The sequence below is a fragment of the Lissotriton vulgaris genome, chromosome 3_1 (genome assembly GCF_964263255.1).
Source record: "Lissotriton vulgaris chromosome 3_1, aLisVul1.2, whole genome shotgun sequence".
In the NCBI taxonomy this organism is placed as follows: Eukaryota; Metazoa; Chordata; class Amphibia; order Caudata; family Salamandridae; genus Lissotriton; species Lissotriton vulgaris.
Window position 1 is genome coordinate 983,662,389 of NC_141689.1, and position 20,212 is coordinate 983,682,600.

The window sequence follows — 20,212 nt, forward strand, 5'->3', positions numbered from 1 at the left end:
GCTGACTGGTCTGCTGCTCCTGATGTCTCATGGACTTTCAAAGGCTCAGCAACACAGATGGTGGTTCTGCAACTCCCTCGAAGCCTGGCCTGTCCTCTCTGTAGTTTTGAGACCAGCATCCCTCGTCCGAACCGCAAGAACCAAACCCCTGTGCACCACTTGGACTTTCCGTTGCCAAGGCTTGTTGGTTCTGCACTCCAGAGGTCTTTGAGCTATAAGAAGCACCAGCCTCCAGCACCTCTTCCTGTCAAGTACAGCATCCTCACTGTATCCTCTGCACCGTGGGTCTTCCTGCCTGGTGAGATGCTCGATGTCCTCTTGCTACTCCGATGCCTTCAGCCTGTGGGTCCTCCTTGGGGGTCTTCTTCTGCTCCAGTGGGATCACTGCTTGCTTGGCTTCTGCTCTGACTCTCCTGCTTGTGGTGAGTCCTTTGGACCTTGCTAGCCCCAACGTTGCTTTTTCTTCACTCCCCATGCCAGTTGCAGCTACCAAGGCTTGTTGGTGCTTCCGATGGACACCAACCTGTTGGTCTTTGGCTTCCAATGTGAGACAGCTTGAGCATGGATCCTGGCCTTTCACAGCATCACCTGGTCCTCATAGCGGCAGCAACAAGGTCAACACTTCTGAACCATCCGACATCAGTGGGCATTGCTCTTCCGCGGCACCTCGTCACCTCTGAGTGGCATAGACTCTGTCCTCTCTGCTTACAGGTTCTCCTATTCAAGAATGTATCCTTGGATTCCACCAGACATTTGCACAGTCTTCTCCAGCGGCATCATTACTGAAGTCCTCCATTGTGGTTAACGGCAGTTTCCTATGTCACTGTGCACCTATGCACCCAGCTTCCCTGGTGTGGGTATCCTGTTTCCAGGGGTATCCACGGGTGGGGTGACTCTCCAACCTTATGTCTTTAGGGTTCCTTCAGGGTCCACTGGGAGGGGTCCATCTTAAAAACTGCAACCGCAACTTCCCTGTTGACTTCCTTTGGGCACCCTGCTGTGTCTTCACTCTCCACACACCCTCTGTGGGGTTCCAGGGTACCTTCCCTTGAGTGGTTCCTTGGTTCCCCAGCTCCCCTGAGTCTCCTGGTCCAAGTCCCCACTTCAGTCGCAGTTCGCAGTCCAATTTCTTACTATATGGTTTAGTCTCCCCCTGGAGACCACTGTATTTTTTTGCTACTTACCTTATTGCAATTGAAGTATTATTGTGTATTTGTGTTTATATCTCAGGATAGGAGCTATGCCAATCTGTTGTGAGTATTGTGTAATAAATAAACATATTTTTATATATTCCTCCCAAAACTTCCCAGCAGATGAGGCCGCACACCACACAAGTAAGGAACATCCTTTATTTGCAGTAACAGCCAGCTTACGATCCAGTTTTCCAATCCTGCCAGCCTGACGCGTTTCAGAGGGCGTCTCCCTCCTTCCTCAGAGGCTTTAGGACAAAAGGGTTTTTCATGCCTAAACACGAGTTTCCTGCATGCTTTTAAACATTTTACATTGGCATCATTTGTGCCTTTTACTCATCATTGTTCACACAAAGCATGCTGGTCCTTGTAGTTTAAATCCAGCATAATTACACACTCCAGTGGGCTCCGATCGTCCAACATTATTTAGGATTGTCTTTTTAGCCCTCCATTGGGCCCCTGGATTGTACTCTGCCTGCCAAAATTTTTCCTTGTGTGCCTTATCACAAAGGGAAATGATTTCCCCTTGTAAGCATTCGATCCGTGCTGTTGAATGGTGCGATCCCTCCACGTCCTGGAAAACGCCGTGTATTGAATTCCTCCCAAAACTTCCCAGCAGATGAGGCCGCACACCACACAAGTAAGGAACATCCTTTATTTGCAGTAACAGTCAGCTTACGATCCCGTTTTCCAATCCTGCCAGCCTGATGCGTTTCAGAGGGCGTCTCCCTCCTTCCTCAGAGGCTTTCGGACAAAAAGTTTTTTCATGCCCAAACACGAGTTTCCTGCATGCTTTTAAAAATTTTGCATTGGCCTCAGGTGTGCCTTTTACTCCTCATTATTCACACAAAGCATGCTGGTCCTTGTAGTTTCAATGCAGCATAATTACACCCTCCAGTGAGCTCCGATCGTCCAAAATTATTTAGGATTGTCTTTTTTATATATACAGTGTGTGGTTATTTAACCTACACTACAGGATTATCCGGGTAAAACAAGCTGCTTAACACTCCTTCAAGATAAGATTGAAGGCTTCTCTCCACATCTACAACTTTTAGAGCTTATATGGTTATCAAAGATCACTAAAATCACCATTGGGGTTGTCTGGATTAGTGCAAGGTGAATCACTTAAAAAAGAGTGCACTATATAGTAACCCACTATCCTATACCACTGAAATCTAAATTTCTAAAATAGTGCCTATACTTTGATTAATTACCTAATTAAAATCTTTTCTCTCAGGATGACTGTTCACTTTAATGTAAGATGAGCAAAGATATGATTACTGAACATATATATAACATGTTTTGCTAGATGCAATAAAAACGGTTAGGATAACGAACCCCGTGAGTGCCTATCTTCTTGGGAGAAACACGAAGAGAGAGCGGGGAAAAAACCCCCCCCAAAAAAAAAATATATATATATATATATATTTTTTTTTTCACTAAAAAAACCATAGGTTTCAGGGGTGTTATAGTTAGCTGGGCATTTCACTCATACAAAACCATTGAAATTCCGCTGTTATAGTTAGTTCTACTAACTATAACTCGCACGCCCACAATCCACTGCTGATGATGTCACATATTATATCATTCATGACATGGTCAGTGACATCACTGATGACATCTCAAATGACATCACTGATTACATCATTGATGACATCATCCAGTGAATGTGGTTTGGTTCGATATTTAAATATGTATTATATATATATAGCAATCTGCATTAAAGAATGAGTGGAAGTATAAGTGTCTGGGCCAAACATCCTGTGATTCTGGGCAAATCACTTAATCTCCACAGTGCCTAACAAAAATGAATGTGCGTCCTCATGTAACGTAACTGGTTCTATGTAAAGCGCTCTGATACTCGATTCGGGTCAAGTTTGCGCTATATAAAACTAAAAAAAAAAGAAATTACAAAAAGTGTCTCACTAAATATATGGGATAGTGATTAAACTGTGTGAATATCTGTATCACTCTGTCTCTTGTTGTGTAAACTACTGCATTCGTTGGTTACTAGCTATGTGAAAGTCTATATTAGGTATTGATTAGTTAAGTGGGTATTTGTATGGGAGAGTGAATGTGTGTGTGGTTGGGTGGGAGGTGTGTGACTGTCCAAAGATGTGTAAATAGTTGATTTAGTAGGTATATGAGGTTTAGAGTGCATTTGGAAACAGTTGTTTGGGTGAGTGAATGTCTTTATGGGTGTAGTGATGAGTAAATATATTTCTCAATGATACATGTCTGACAAAGTAGAAATATAAAAGGCAGTGTATGTGACAGTTGTATATAAATACGTATACATAAGATTCAGTGAATCTGTGAGTGACTTTATGGATAACTGTATACTTGTAATAGTGATTTTATAACACACTAAGTATGAGTTACTATCTGTATGAATAAATGAAGTGGTGTTTGTGTAAGTGTGTAGCTGAGTAAATGTAAGTATGATCAATTATTTGCATAAGTGAGTAGGATGACTGCATACGTGAATAGGATGTATGCTGGTGGGTAATGTTGATGTAGGTGTATAAGTATATTTGATAGTGTTGTATTGATCTTTGTCAGCATGTATGAGTGAATCTATAGGTAAGTATTTAGATGTCTGTGTAGATCTAGGAATCACTGAGTAGGTTTTTAGAAATTTATATTGGTGTATCAATGGTTTCAAATATGGTACTCCATATTTTATAATGAGTGATGAAAGGTTATGCTAGTGTATGATGAGGTGTATCTGATTGTCATGTGGATGATCTCATCAGTGATGTAATTTGAGATGTCATCAGTGATGTCATCAGAGATGTCACTGACCATGTCATGAATGATGTAATATGTGACATCATCAGCAGTGTATTGCGGGCGCGCGGGTTATAGTTAGTACTACTAACTATAACAGAGGAATTTCAATGGTTTTGTATGAGTGAAATGTCCAGCTAACTATAACACCCCTGAAACCTATGAATGACATTGCTATATTTCGTATTTTGATACTGATTTTCTAAATTGTTTAAACTATTTATTTTTACATATTTTATTTTTTAAATTACATTATGTATTTTTAATATAAATTGAAATAAAACGTTTTTTAAAATATCGAAACTCTTAATATTGGGTTTTTTATTTGATTTTTAAAATATATTTATATTATTATCATAATTGTTTTTTTTTTTTTAATATTTTTGGGAGTCGTGCACCCAAAGCGTACCTTTCTCGATCACTGCGCGGAACCTAGCCGCCATTTTAGGATTGTTGTGTATGAACCAGGTAGGGTGTGCGATGGGTAGGTATTTTCGTGTGTGATTGCTATGCGACCGGTACGCGACTCCAAACGCATACGTGATGTATACGTATTACGTTACGCGACGCTCGCGCGCTTTGCGTGACGTCATATACGTGTTCAACGCGGTCAGTGCGCTACTCCCGTGAAACTTTTTAATGTCTAAAAAGATATATATTTATATATATATTTAATATGCATTTTAGGACAAGACATTATCTAAGATAATCATAAAAATAATATACTTTTACTTTTAATAAACCTATATTACTTTAAAATGCAATTTCGTGAAGTCGCGTTGGGTGCATGCTGCCTGTGCGCAGGGTGCGCGGACCCCATGTGACCTGAAAAAAGGAGATTTGATTGGGTCATAACACTTCCTATTCTAACTATTGAAGGACCCCAACCATTTCAATCATTCTTCTTAGACATTCTTTGGAGGGACATCTCTCAACTGAGAAGAATCTTTTTTGATTGCATTCCTTTGTGCTATTTTCTCAATACTGCACCAAATGGCTTCAGGACAGCAGCCACCATCAGATTCAGGCCACTCTTCGGATCATGAATTTCTTCCTGAGCCTCCACACATTGAAAGAAACACTTCAGTTGTCTGGAAAAAAAATTCGATACCAGAAGGCCAAAAAAAGTTACTGCAACTAAAGTGACCTGCAGGATTTGTGAGAGGGTGCTTTCCAGAGGAGATCCTATCAAAAAATACTCCTGTGGTACGGCAAGCATGTATAAACACCTGAAGACGCTGCACCCCGTGAACCTGGCTCATGAGGAGTGAAGAAGACTTTGTGAAAAACCTCCACCTCCAGTTGCAAGAGCCTCTGGTGCGTCGTCATCGCCACAACATCTGGACATACGTCCACAGTTTGGTCAACTGAAGGTGCACTGTATTAAGTGCAACAAATTATTGTGTTACGGAGAGCAGCCTGTAGATCTTATCTGCAGAGCACAGGAAAATCATCGGTGCTAGACTTTTTTTTTCTCCTGGAGTTGATTGTTTTGTTCCTCCTGTTCAAAACAAAAAAAATTACAAAATCGTCCCAAAAATTCCCCCAAAAATATAAAACAAAAAAAACCAGTTCTTTTCAGAACTAACTTCTCTTGTTAAAAAAAGAGCTATATGTGTATGATAGTGTGTGAAAGTTTGGTTAAATGTATGCTTAGTGCATAATTAAATGAAAGACTGCATTAGTAGTGTATGGTGAATGTATAAGCGCAGAACTATAAGGAAGGGCTGCAGCATAACACTGTAAAGTGTTTAGCTACAGCATGCTGTGGTACTTCCGAAGCACAGGGATGTAACATACGTACAAAAATATGTTGCAAGTCTGAGGGCTGAGGGGGGCCGCAAGCCCCCCACATATGTTCTAAAGAAGCCCCAGGTTTGGCGGTCCCTGGGGCAAGGGAGGGCCTTTGAGTCCCCCATGAATATTGAAACCCAGGGGGTGGCGTACCCCGGGGCTGGGGGGGCTCTGAATTCCCTGTGCATAATTTTATAAAGCCCCGGTGGTGGCGGTCCCCAGGGCTGGGGGCCTCTCTGGGCCCCCCATTCACATAATAATATTGCCCCCGGGACTTGGCCCCCGGGCGCTAATTACCAACGAAGCATGGGAGTCTGCGCTCCGTTTTTTTTTATCGCCAGGATCCGCGCATCCTGCGCATCTTCCTGTTTAAAAAAATAAATAAAAAATTGGGGGCCCAGGGTGTCCTTGCGGGACCCGCTAAGCAGGCCTAGGGGGTCAGGGTGTTTCTACCCTATCCCCTTTTTGCGTTTTGCACACTTTTTTCAAGGATTTCTTGTGCCTCGGTTCTACCGAGGCACAAAATGGCTGCCAACTCTTCATGATTTGGAGTGTTGACAGCCAGTTGACAGCCATTTAGCATCCAGCTCGTGATCGGGAGGGTGCGCTCAGGGTGTGCGGATCCACCGCGCCCATAGATATATATGTGATTGTACTTTTGATTTTCTCAGGAACTACTGAACATATTTACACCATTTAACCAAAAGGCACGACTCTGAACAAAGGGCTACCTTTTTGCCAAATTTGGTGTAATTCCGTTCAGCAGTTCGGGCTGCAGCTGCGGATAAAGTTTCTTATGAAAAATTACATGGGGAAAACATGTTTTGGGACCCCCCTTTTTTCTCGGTCCCCGCTTGACTAATCACCCCGAGACATTCAGGATAGGAGCAGGCCGGAGCGCCCCACGAGTTTTGAAAATTTCATGAAGATTCGTCAACCGGCGCCAAAGTTATTGGGAATAGAATGGTGCGGATTTCCTATGGAAAATAGGTCCTAACTATAACTACCTACTGGCGACCGTCAGTAGGTAATATACATATATATATATATATATATATATATATATATATATATTGCAAAATCCTCGCAATACGTTTCTTTACCGTCAATTACTGTTTGGATGAATGAGTGAGACGTGCTGGGAGGGCAGAGCAGCCTCCTGCTGCCAACGGTACTGCACACACCCCTAACAGTCTGCCATCTGCTATCCATAAACTCAATCATTCATCTCACCTATTGTTTCATCGCCTATTTTTCCATCATTTCACTAACCTGGTCAATCACAAATATTTACACTCAGGCACTCACTTTTTCATGCATTCACTAAGTTCTCATTTGTCTGTGTTCTCACTTATTTATCCATTCACTCATCCATTCCCTCACCCTTCTGGTGACTTTTACTCTCATTAACAAACTGATCAATATTCACAAACTATGTTTACTCTCATTAACAAATTGATCAATATTCACTGATTATTTTTTATGTATTTCTTTTTTACAAGTGTCTGTCAGCTGCAAACCTCTTCTTTGCCTCTCACTCTCGCTTTTGTGTTTTGCGCAACTCGATTTCACTTTTTTAATAATTTAATTTATCCATATACCTGGGATACTCAAAGTACGACACGGGGGCCCATGCAGACCCCCCTGACCTTTAATTGTGGCCACCTGTTGAACAGCTGCACTGGCTGTTGTTCACTTGACAGAGCAGGTACGTTCCGAATTCTGTGTTAAACAAACAGGCATATTTGATTTACACGTTAACTAAAGTAACGGTAAAGAAGAAAAGAAGGTGTCCTACACAACTTAAATCAGGAACACCTTTAGTGTTAAAGACATCTGGCACTTAACATGTAAAAACATAATAAACTCTTGGTAAACTACAAAAAAATGTATTCTATTAACATGCATTAAGGTTTTACCACAGTAGATCAGATTATATCACTGCATTGAGAGGCATTTATTACCAGTGATTGTTTTCAAACATAATCATGGAAACGTTTATGCCGCCCCAATTCTGAAAACAATGCCATTAGTGAACCAAGAGGCAAGTCCTTTGTCAGGTGCACTTTGTGTGTAGCCTTATTTGTTATATATTTGGAACAACACTATGGTTTGTTAAATAAAACGCAAGAGAAGGTTTTGTACAGCACTCAACCTGAACTCTTATATTTTAGGGGGCTCTCATATGTGGCAATGAAGAAATAGAAGGCAAAGTGAAATTAACCAATTGACTAGGATCACACATTGTTGTCAAGTGGGGAAGCTGGGTCTGAGAACCAGGTTTTATGGTTTCACATTTTGCTATTCAGCCACCAGATGAGTAGTATATTTTTCCCTCTCATGTTTTACATTAGAAGTTAATGATTTGACTTTAATTCTTGGTGCTTGAGAATAGAGCGTTGTTGGCAGACAGAAGTCATGTGACGGCTCGGTTCATTGTCTACACCATTCTTCTGCTTTGCTTCACTCTACGCCCACCTTTCATCATCCCAACCCTCAAAAAGCTGGCACCGCTGCGGCCCTTGGGCATGCCACAGGCAGTACTTTGAGACCCCCTGGGAAATGTTGGCGAGCACCCATGCGATATACCATAGCCACTAAAGTCACCATACGTGCCCTACTACACGCAATGCTTAAACGTGTATCACCGTGCATAAGGCACATCGACTGCCTTCTTGGAAGTCATTTTCTTTAACAGAAAACCCAATCCAAGATTGCCAGCTGTGCTTGCGCATGCCTCTTGATGCCCGCATGCGCATGCAACAGTAAAGGCCATTGGCAAAGACCTTTTAGCTTTATTTTGCTGATAACGATTTCTGTGTAATAGTACATTTCTAACAGTGCTTTTCTCTTTTAAGCTTATGGTACTTACTGAATAGAAGTACCACATTGAATACAGGTTGTATTTCAAAATTCAAGTGCATAATTGTTAAGTTGTGCATTTTAGTATTTATGTAGCAAATGTCTTCCATTGGTGGGATTGTGTGAGCCTATGTAGAAAGAAACTACTTTCAAACAAAGGTTTCGCATTTACGCAATTCATTTGAGTAGTGTTTACTTAAGGGTTGTTTAAAGTTCATTGCTTGTTTTATCAGTTAAGAATATGCATGCCTATTGTTTGCTCCCACCAGGAAGTTGTCCTTCGAACACTTGTCTTTGTTCTATCTACAAGATAATCTAGCAATGTTAAAGGAAATGATTTAGGAAGAGGTTCGCGCTCCAGGTCGGTGCAAGTGCAAGTGAAACAAAATTTAGTTTGAACCATTTATAAACGTCCTCGTGCAGAGAAACTCCAAAGATGTTTCTAACTAATAATAATGAAGTAGTTTTGTATAGATGAGCTAATGCAAATGCACTCAATATGTCAACTTTAAAGCACAGTGTGTATTTCAAAGCAAACCAGTTCTCTATAGTAAGCAGCAAGTTTGCATTTTGCAGCTTGGAAAATTGGACACTCTGATATAACCACTCCGATTTACTTCAATGCCCAGATACATCTACTGACCTGTTCGCCCACCCATCCACTGCCCCACTCTTACGGTCATACACTCATCCATCTATGAAGCCAACTACCAATTCTAATGTCTGCTCAGTAATCTACTAACTCGGCCACCAATCTATCTACGCATAAACCTATTCACTCATCCATAAACCTCACAATCAAGATATTCATATGTCATTCATCCATCCATTCATTAATATATCTGTTTATCCTTATCACGATTCAAACCTCATCCATCCGCCCACTCATTCACCATTTCAAACAACTACAGACACATAAATTAACGATAAGTTCGAAAATACAGCCAACCACAGGATAATACTTTGCCCTTTGACTCAATCACTTACCACATTTACCCCCACGGACCCATTCAGCAACTCACAAACCCATTACCCACTTACTCACTTACCCATCCACACATCACATCATCCACTCACTCATCAATCTTCTCCACCCATCAATTTACTCATTCACCCACCCACTTATCCATCGATATAACTACGCACACACACAAACACAGACACACAAATGCTTGAATCCACTCATATTAACTACTGCCTTCACACAACTCTTAAGTTGTGTCTTTAGAAGCCTGATATGAAAAACAGGACTTGGTGCTAAGAACTTAAAGTGAAAACCTTGAAATGGCAACAGAACTGGACAAAGGTGGGCTCCAGAACACGCTAGAGGTGGACTCTAGTTGAGGTGTATCATGTCTCGACAACTCATCAAATTGATAGGCTTTCCTTTATATTTCAAAAGGATATTGTGAAAATAGCTTACAAAACTCTCCTTTAGGTAGCACAATTGTCTGCTTTTGTGAACATGGCTCAATGAATACCTTGTACTTGATCATTAACTTATGTATGATGGGACCCATTAGGATGGCGGGTGGATCGACCCCGCCGGGCCGGCTGTAGTCCCCGCTGGCCCGGCGGGAGCGATCCTTCTGCCATCCACACAGCAAAGACCCTCCGCCATATTATGATGGCTGGGGGGTCCGCGGCGGACAGAAAGACCATCCCCCGCTTTTCCACCGGTCGACTGCGGAAAAAGTGCCTGCATATTTTGGCGGTGACTGCGAGACACTGCCATCCATATTACAATGCTGGCGGTGAATAACCTTTCCACAGCGGTGTTACCACCGTGGAAAGGCATACGGTCTTTGGTGTTGGGGGCCCGTTTCAGGCCCCCAGGGTGTATGGGTTGCATTTGGGGGGTATTTATGGTATTCATTGCAATGCACCACGTAGCAGGCACCACATGGTGCCTGCCATGTTTTGCATTACAATGCTGTGCACAGTCCTTTTACATTGCGGGCGGGTCTGCAGCCAGCAGATCCACCCGCAATGGAAAAGACCCAAGATGTGCCCACCAGTGTGGCGGGTGCATCCTTACATGCATGGCGGGACCGCCACAGCATCGGCGGGGGGTTCAGCACTCCATTATAGTCTGCCGCCATCGTATTAGGACCCTATGTTAGTGGGCAGTGGTGGAGTCTCTGGGTGTTTACAAAGAGGAGTAATACAGTTTTAACCCAAACATGTACAAATGCCGGTGGAGCACAGAACCGCAGCTCTCTGGTAAACTTGTGAGTCAAGTATTTGGTAACCGCTCTGTAAGGAGGAATGTTGAGACCTTTGCATGTTTATAAGCAACAATGCACTGGGTGTTTTTAAGACATCAGGGTCATTTTACTCTTAAAGTAGGTAATGATAGATTTTACCTTTAGTTTTGTTATTTGAAGGGCTACTGAGGGTGGCAGGAGAGAGTGGCAGTGCCCATTATGTGTTTTTAAGAGTTGAGGTGAGACAGATAGCTGAGGGTTAAAAAGTCCATCTTACTCATGGCTCCCCTAGACTCATCAGCTTGCCTCTCCTCTCCTTACATGAGAGGTCTACGGGGTGGGGGATGCACAACAGGATATTTCAGATGAGCATCTGCTTGTGTTCTGAGTGGCCTTATAGACAACGTGATCTTCACTTTTGTCAGCTATGATATCACTTGCAATCCCTTGCTGGAAAGGTATTCCTTTACTGATGGATTTCAATCTCTAATTCCATTTAGAAAAATGGAATGTTTTGAAACCTATGGAGTGGCTCAGGGCAATTAATGGTATCGAACTTTTGCTTTATTATACAATTGTTTGTCTTTACTTTTCACTAATTTTAACTTAGAAAAATATACTCTCAGTGGGCGGAATGTTCTAATAGGTTTATAGCTCTTCTACCTTGAGCTGTTATAGTTAAAAGCCCTGTCCATCGTTATTGGCCCTTGAATCAGGCCTATATCTCAGATACAGGGTCTTTAACAAATGATATAGCCCATCACAGTGGATATAATGCTATAATATTCTCCCAAGGAGGAGAGTATGTAGCTATTGGTTTATCTCACGTTGAACTAATGCCAACCTTTTCTACCACATCACTGTAATTTAAGCATCTGTTTACCAATGCCCTCTTTTATTCATTTGCTTTCACTACTTTGATGCCTTACTTTTATTAAACTACAGGGATACTACTTATGTATTTTTGAGTTCAGCAAGTAATGCTACTTTCATTCATTTAAGTCTATAGCTTTCCCTCTGGCAAGGGGAATAACTTGCTCAGTGAGCTTGGATACTAGTTCTGTGCTTGATGCACACACAACCATTTTAAGGGAAAAACATGCACTGTACATGGTATATACAAATCACACCTCTCCGCTCAAAGGAGAACATAATCTCCCAGTGATGGATCAGGACTGAGCTACCGAGCTTTGACTGACCGCAGGGGACTGATTCACAAAGGTAAACTTAGTTTTGTGTGAGTTTACTATTTTTTCGCCATTCACAAACTATGGGTTAATAGTAAGTGTACGACTGCAGAAACTTCACAGTGGGGTTGAGGTTAAAGATAGGCCTGTCCTAGAGCTGATATTATTTTATTGCTTTTATAACACAGTGAAATGGCATTCCTTGTGTCCATTTTAGGCACAAGAATGCAATTTCTGCGAACCAAAAATTGCACAAAAAAAGCCCCGCACACAACAGCCAGTCGTGCTCTGTTGTTCATGTTGTTCCCAGTATTTGTCTTTTTTTACCACCAATGGCATGTAATTACACAGTGTGACATTATAGCGTATTTCTGGAATTTTACTTTAAAAGATTAACACAAAATTACCGAAATCAGGCTAATTTCTCTGGTATTATGCTATTTTCTCCCAGGCATAGTTTACACCTGTGTAGTATGATGTCACTATGATCTGTGCAACATAGTGCACATTTAGAAGTCTTTGATTTGAAAGGCTTCATTTAATGTAAAATGATTTTATAGGTTCTCTAATAAGACCTTGGTCTATGGGTTTAGAGCACTAAACCCAAAGCAATCAGTATCGTGGTAGAAATTGTGCAATCAGCTTGAGAGGTGTTGGATGCAATTTTCCTAGTAGACTAAATATTGCTGACAGGCCCTTTCTGTCGTGCTGTTTCTAGCAGCAAAATAAATATTAATCCTTTCCCTTTCTAACCCTAATCCAGTGAAAAAATATATATAAGGCAGTAGAAAGCTTTTCTGTGCTGTGACGTCATGCACCAGACCCCCAAAGCCTTTCTTTCTGTTTGTTTTGCAGGATACTATGGCGAAGGGTTGAATGCCATCATTGTGTTTGCCGCGTGCTTCCTACCAGACAGCAGTCGCGCAGATTACCACTATGTAATGGAAAACCTCTTCCTGTGAGTAATGCATGTGGAAAATGGAACCCTATTACCAGATTTATGTATTTCTTTACGAAGCACAGATCCGTCCTCCATGAGTGCTCCCATAGACAGACGCACCCCAGACCTTGTTGATGTGCTGCTACTTCTTCAAATACACAAAACGTGATGGAAGGAATGATCAACCACTGGCAGCTGCTCTGGACAGCATTCCAAGCCATCGTTTTTCACCCCTTGTGCCCTTTTATTTTATTTGGCTTATTTAGGTCAAAACGGCTCTGAGGTTTCTTGTGTTACCATCTGGAGGGTGCCTCACCTAGCAGTTCAGGGTGGACTGTTCCCATGAGGAGCAGGGTCAGTACTGATTTTTATAAGGCTGTCCACTGTTTAGGCTGCCACAGTGGGGAGAAACAATGGGTTGGAATGTTATGCATAACAATCGCCAGAGGTGTGGCCTTATTTGCATTCCCGCATCACCTTTTGTATGTTCCTCTGCCTGGTAGAGGATATGGTGCAGTGGCCAGAGCTGCCGACTCTGGAGCTGGGGATCCGGGTTCGAGTCTCGGCGTGACATCCTGTGATTCTGGTTAAATCACTTAATCTCCCGGTGCCCATGGATGCGCCTGAATAGTCACGGGTGATAAATCGCACTATATAAATCTACAAACGTTCAAGTTCCTTAGACTAGTCTATCCCAGACGACTCGTCTATCCCAGACGACTCAGGCATTGTTTCTAGCATGACTCCACGTTTAGCCCAAACAGTGACACGTGTGCTTCCAAAGCACACCAACATCATAACCATGAAATAGCAGAAAGACGTTTGTGATATTCGATTTATTTATCAAACTTCTGAAGAACATTTTCAGCTGTCCATGTTGAAAATGCATTTATATAGCGCTTGCTGTTCTGACGAGGTGGCACATAGTAGTGGCACTCTAAATTAGAGAAATGTGCAATCTACCAGCCGTCTGTACTCTTTAAAAGTTCTCCAATTACCGTGTCAAGTACCTCTTGTTTAAGTATATGTATGCGGCAGTGAACCATGTGATAGCCGGTGGGTATCATTGACTTAGATGTGCACAGACAAATCAGCTAACAGGATGCAGGTAATCCCTTGCCATGCCGTATTTCAAAGCACTGCACGGATTATCTTTCAAAGCTTTTAGTTATGCATGTGCACCTGTTCCTGTCTCAGATCAAGTCACTTACTAAACGACGCTGTTAGACTGAATACGCTCGTTTTTTTTCTGTACTCTTCGCCTAAAATCAGAAACATAGATGCACTTTAGCAAGCCTTCCTCGCGTTGTCTCCCTCCTTGATTATCTTTCTGTTTTGTCACGTTTGACAGATACGTCATCAGCACGCTGGAGCTCATGGTAGCCGAGGACTATATGATCGTCTACCTGAACGGGGCCACGCCCAGGAGAAAGATGCCCGGCCTCGGGTGGCTGAAACGATGCTACCAGATGATTGACAGGCGGTAAGGAGCTTTCCTCAAAAATACTACTTCTTGAGGTTTCCTGAGAAATCAAGTGTGAAGAGGATGGAGAAACTAAATATGTGCATGTGCGAAGGAAACCTTTTCCCTAGAATTGTGATATCTCTTATCAGTGTATGTTGTGCAATGCTTAAAATTTTTTTTTATTAACTAAGCATATTATAAAATAATTTGAATTTAACTGGAGTCCCAAAGTAGATTTTCGCATTTGTACAGCTTGACAGTGCTCTGTTGTCGGCCTGGCGGCTCCCTGTTGCTGCTGGGGCTCCTGTGCGTCTCATGTTCCTCTTGAAACCCGAGGACCACTTCGCCCCCTCTCGTGAAGTGTAACCGGAGGAGAGGGCAGACTCGCTCGCTAGCTAAGGTTTAGTTATGCAGCCCTAGCAGCGAGCGTGGGGACGCATCAGAGAAAAGAACATCATGTTTTTGTTGCGGGCTCCATGTCACGATAGCTGTCGTACAAAACCATTGTCGAGAACTGTATATTCATTTAAATAAAAGCCAGTCTCGCGTCACCAGCCATCCCTGTCATCTGGTCCCAATAGTGATCACTGTCAAACCCCATCCAACACAATTCAATTGGTAGGTCGCTTAAAAAATGCAAATAGATGTTTCATGTTAAAAAACAAGAACATATTAATAGATCTAATTTATAGTAGCAGAGAGCAGATATCCACTACCGTTTCTCCCGTATTTTTGGCTTTTCAAGTTGACATAGCCACATTTTACTAATACCAAACTAACTAATAAGTGAATTAATGTTAAAATGGAATTTATAGAGCGCACGTACACCGGAGAGGTTTCATGGCACTAATCTGGTAGAAATCCAAGCTCAAGAGAAAGATTCAGAAAGCCTGTCAAAAGAGCCAAGTCTTTAAAAGACTTCTAAAGCCAAGAGGATTAGTGCCGGAACGGATTTCAGAAGGAAGAGCATTCCAAAAAGTGGGGGCCAGGATTGAAAACCTGGCACCACCAGTGCGCTTTAATCTGAAGTGAGGGGTGAGTAGTAGATATTTGTGGGCAGAGCGAAGATTCCGCGTTGGAACATATTTAATTAGCATATTGTTAACAAACTTCGGTCTCCTTCCGTGGAGTGCCTTAAAAATAAGGCATCCAATCTTGAAAGCACACCGCTGGGCAACCGGAAGCCAGTGTAGGTTCTTCAGAAGAGGGGTGATATGCTGACACCTGGGAAGATGAACAATCATGCAAGCAGCCTGATTTTGTATTATTTGTAGTTGTTTGGAAAGATAGAGAGGGATGCCAAAGTATAAGGAGTTGGCATAGTCAACATGGGACATAACCATGGCTATGATCACCTGAATACGGGCATCATGAGTGAGGAATCTACAAATCTTTTTTATTTTACAGAGTTGAAAAAACCAGGTGGAGATCACCGAGATGATCTGAGACTTCAGAGTGAGGTCCGGGCTGATAACCACTCCAAGGTTTTTGGCCTAACTAGAAGGGACAGGGAGCTGGCCCAACTCCCTAGGCCAAAAGTGGGGTCCCCATGGGCTCCTATCAATGCCACCAGTTAAAACCAGCTCCGTCTTGTCCGGATTAAGTTTTAGATGATTCTTGTTCATCCATTCACTGATGAACAGCATGGTGGATTGAAAAGCATGAACTGATTCCGGGGAGTCACTGATGGAAAAAATGAGTTGGAAATCGTCTGCATAATTGAAAGTGCAGACTTTGTGCTCCTTCAAAGCTCGGACAAGAGGGAGGAGGTAAAGATTGAACAACAAGGGAGAGAGAGAGGAGCCCTGAGGGACTCCACGTGAGATTTTAACTTTAGGAGCAGTAAACTGGGTAGTGCAGACCGCTTGAGAGCGGTTTTCCGGAAAGGAGCTAATCCAACTCAAGGCGAGGCCAGAGATTCCTCCCTCCCTCACACGGCCGACCAAGGCCTGTGTCAAAGGAGGCAGAAAGGTCGAGCAAAAGAAGGGCCTGTGGGAAGCCCCTATGAACCTCACTGCTCAAGGTATCGAGGACTGTGAAGATTACTGCCTCAGTGGAATGTGCCAGGTGGAAACCCGTCTGATGGGAATTAAGGAATTCAGATTCCTCCAAGAAGTCTGTGAGACAGCCTGTGACATAGGCTTCCAGAATCTTTTCTAGATAAGGGAGAAGGGAAATGGGGCGATAATTAGTCAGAGTGAGTGGATCAGATCCCACCTTCTTTAAGAGGGGGATAACAATTGCCTCTTTGAAGGTTGCCGGAACAGTACCCTGAGACAGAGACTCATTTAGAAGATTGAGAGCAGGACTAGAAAAGGTAGTGAAGATTTCCTTCAGAATACAGGGGGGGGCAACAATCGGTGGGAGACCCAAATTTGACTTTAGAAAGAAGATTTCTGAATGTGTGCACACATATTGCAGGAAAGTGCGAGAGAGTGCTATGGTTAAGAGTGGGATGAGGACTTAGGTCTTGGGTTTGACAAACCGGAATACTAGATTTTTATTTTGTGAATTTTATCAATAAAAAAGAGATTCAGTGCATTACAGAAGGTTTGTGAGGGGGGAGGTTTACACAAAACTGTCGGGATTAGAAAGCTCATTCACAATGTGAAAGATCTCCTTTGAGCGATTAGTTGCTGACAAAATTTTGGAGGAGAAGTGCACCGCTTTAGCCTTTAAGATAGACTTTTTATAAACTTTCAAAAAATCTAAGTAGGCTTGTTTGTTTGCATGAGGAGATCGAACTGGCAAGGGAAGCAAGGAATGAAGGCTTTTCAATCTTATGCCAATTCCTTCGAGTGCGCCCAACCAAGCTAGGATGGCTGTTCACGAGATTAATTTGAACGTTAAATTTGATGATATAATTGTCGGACCAGGTACATGGTGCGACTACAATGGGAGACGTAGAAAGATTAAGAGTCCAGACCTGATCAAGAATGTGTCCCTTTATATGCGTGGCCGTGGATACCTGTTGAGTTAGATTCAGTCCAGAAAGGAGCTCGGTCAGTTCTGCTGATTGTGGGCCGCCAAGAATGTCATCGGCCCAGTAGTTAAAGTCACCAATCAGCAGAACCTTCCCATAAATCACATTCAAGCAAGCTTAATCCCACCTAAAATTAGTATTTTGCCAATATATATGATAATTTCCAAATCAGCACATAGCTGTAATATATTTAAATTATTGTGGGTATACGTTGTTGATGAAAAGCAACCATTTTTCACACAAATGAAGAGAATTATCAAAAAATAACGTATTAATTACATTGTAAATTTTCTCATCAACCAATTCCTGTTCCCTATTTCCTTTTTGCATAATGTCCATGGTACTCTTAAGCCTGAAAAGGTATTGTATGTACATGTGTGTATATATATATATATATATATATATATATATATATATATATATATATATATATATATATATATATATATATATATATATATATACACATATATATATTCCATACACCAGCCTTGTTTAGTTCAAAAGAAAGCCAACTCGAGCCCAAATCCTTAAGCGTGTAGTTTATTTAAACACAAGGGCAAACATACACCCGACGCGTTTCAGTGCTATCGCACCTTAGTCATGGGTATTTTTTGTTCGTGCAAAATCAAACTTTAAAGTGAACATAACAATAAAGGTAGGACTGCCTGTCCCAAAACTAAAGACTTTGTTTACACATGGTAGACATCTTTGACTGTCTTACTGTTCATTGAAATAAATGGTATTAAAGTATTATTGAATTTGAAAGCGAGGTTTCTAACCAGTTTGCTAACATTATACACTGTTTCAGATTTATTACTCAATTTAGCCCCAGTGGGCAAATTAATGTTTATAATCAAGCCCCAGTGGACAAAGTATATCCAAAACTGAGTGAAACAAAAAATCATATAATTAAATACAATCCATATTCCATTTTTCTGACATTAATCCATACAGTCTACTTTTCATATCCATTAGGCTTTCCTGATGTATTTTCTTAATCTTGTCTAGCTGACAGTACGCCTCCTACAAAAAATATGAAACAAGAAAAGATTAAGAAAATACATCAGGAAAGCCTAATGGATATGAAAAGTAGATAGACTGTATGGATTAATGTCAGAAAAATGGAATATGGATTGTACTTAATTATTAGGGGCTAGATGTAGGTAATTTTATTTTACCACTTCTTAAATACCGAATTTTACCGATTCGGTATTTAAGAAGTGGTAAAATAGAGGGGGGGGGTGTAGGTATTACAGAATCGGTAAATACAGAATCGTTAAGATTCGGTATTTACCGATTCTGTAAATACCGATTCGGTAATGCCCATTGATTCCTATGGGCATTGAAGCCCATAGGAATCAATGGGCGTTACCGAATCGGTATTTACCGATTCGTTAAATACCGATTCCAGCAAGGGTGCAGGGGGTGTCACTTTGACACCTCTAGCACCCCAAATACAGGCATGTGTGCCATGTGGCACACAGACATGCCCTAAGGGCATGTCTGTCTGTCACATGGCATAGGTGTGCACGCACACATGTGCATGCACACCTGGATTAGGTATTTTACCACCCAATTAGATTGGGTGGTAAAATACCGAATCTGAAAGGCCTTTGGGACTCAGAAGAGTCCCACCTACATCTGGAAGTTACCGAATCGGTAAAAATACTGATTCTGTATTTTACCGATTCGGTAAACTTACCAATTCGGTAAATTTACTGAATCGGTAAAATTGGCTCCCTACATCCCAAAAACCCATTTACCGGTCGGTAACGGCTGAAATCGGCCGTTACCGGCTGGTAAATGGCCACCTACATGGGGCCCTTGATTTTTTGTTTCACTTAGTTTTGGATATACTTTGTCCACTGGGGCTTGATTATAAACATTAATTTGCCCACTGGGGCTAAATTGAGTAATAAATCTGAAACAGTGTATAATTTTAGCAAACTGGTTAGAAACCTCGCTTTCAAATTCAATAATACTTTAATACCATTTATTTCAATGAACAGAAAGACAGTCAAAGATGGCTACCATGTGTAAACAAAGTCTTTGGTTTTGGGACAGGCAGTCCTACCTTTATTGTTATGTTCACTTTAAAGTTTGATTTTGCACGAACAAAAAATACCCATGACTAAGGTGCGATAGCACTGAAACGCGTCGGGTGTATGTTTGCCCTCGTGTTTAAATAAACTACACGCTTAAGGATTTGGGCTCGAGTTGGCTTTCTTTTGAACTAAACAAGGCTGGTGTATGGAATATTGGGGGTCGCTTCCCCGCTCGAGCCATTTGAATATATATATATATATATATATATATATATATATATATATATATATATATATATATATATATATATATATATATATTTTCTTTATTTTTTTTGGGTCCCAGTTGCCATAGGAAAGTCACTTTTTGTTTCTTTAATAACTTTGGTGTCGTTTGACAAATTTGCACAAAAGTTTCAAAAATATATTCATCCACTTTGGTTCTTTTATGGAAAGTTTCAGGCTGATCAGACATGGATTGGCAAAGAAACTGGAGGAGGCGTAAGGGGCTACAAAAGTGCAATTTCCCATATTAATTCCTATAGGAAACTTTGCTGTCTAATACAGGAAAAACAGCTAAACAAATTACGCCGCATTTGAAAACAGGACTTTGCGCCGAAAATGTATTTTTTGCTATTTGGTGTATCCGTTCATTAGGTCTCGCCTGCCGAAGCACTTGCGCATTCGAGCTGGCGAGAGATATGGGGGCTTATCCAGAGTTTAACCAAACTGGCAATTTGATGCTG

General features: G+C 41.6%; 1 protein-coding gene across 4 annotated transcripts in view; it reads left to right on the forward strand.

Annotated features, from left to right (window-relative positions):
- LOC147727294 (protein prune homolog 2-like) overlaps positions 1-20,212 on the forward strand; it is a 1,486,257-nt gene that overhangs the window by 1,262,434 nt on the left and 203,611 nt on the right. For all 4 annotated transcript variants that reach the window (XM_086961350.1, XM_086961348.1, XM_086961347.1 and 1 more), the window contains exons 13-14: positions 12,886-12,988; positions 14,322-14,453. In XM_086961350.1, the coding sequence (XP_086817476.1) occupies positions 12,886-12,988; positions 14,322-14,453 (235 nt within the window). The remainder of the gene's footprint in view (positions 1-12,885; positions 12,989-14,321; positions 14,454-20,212) is intronic.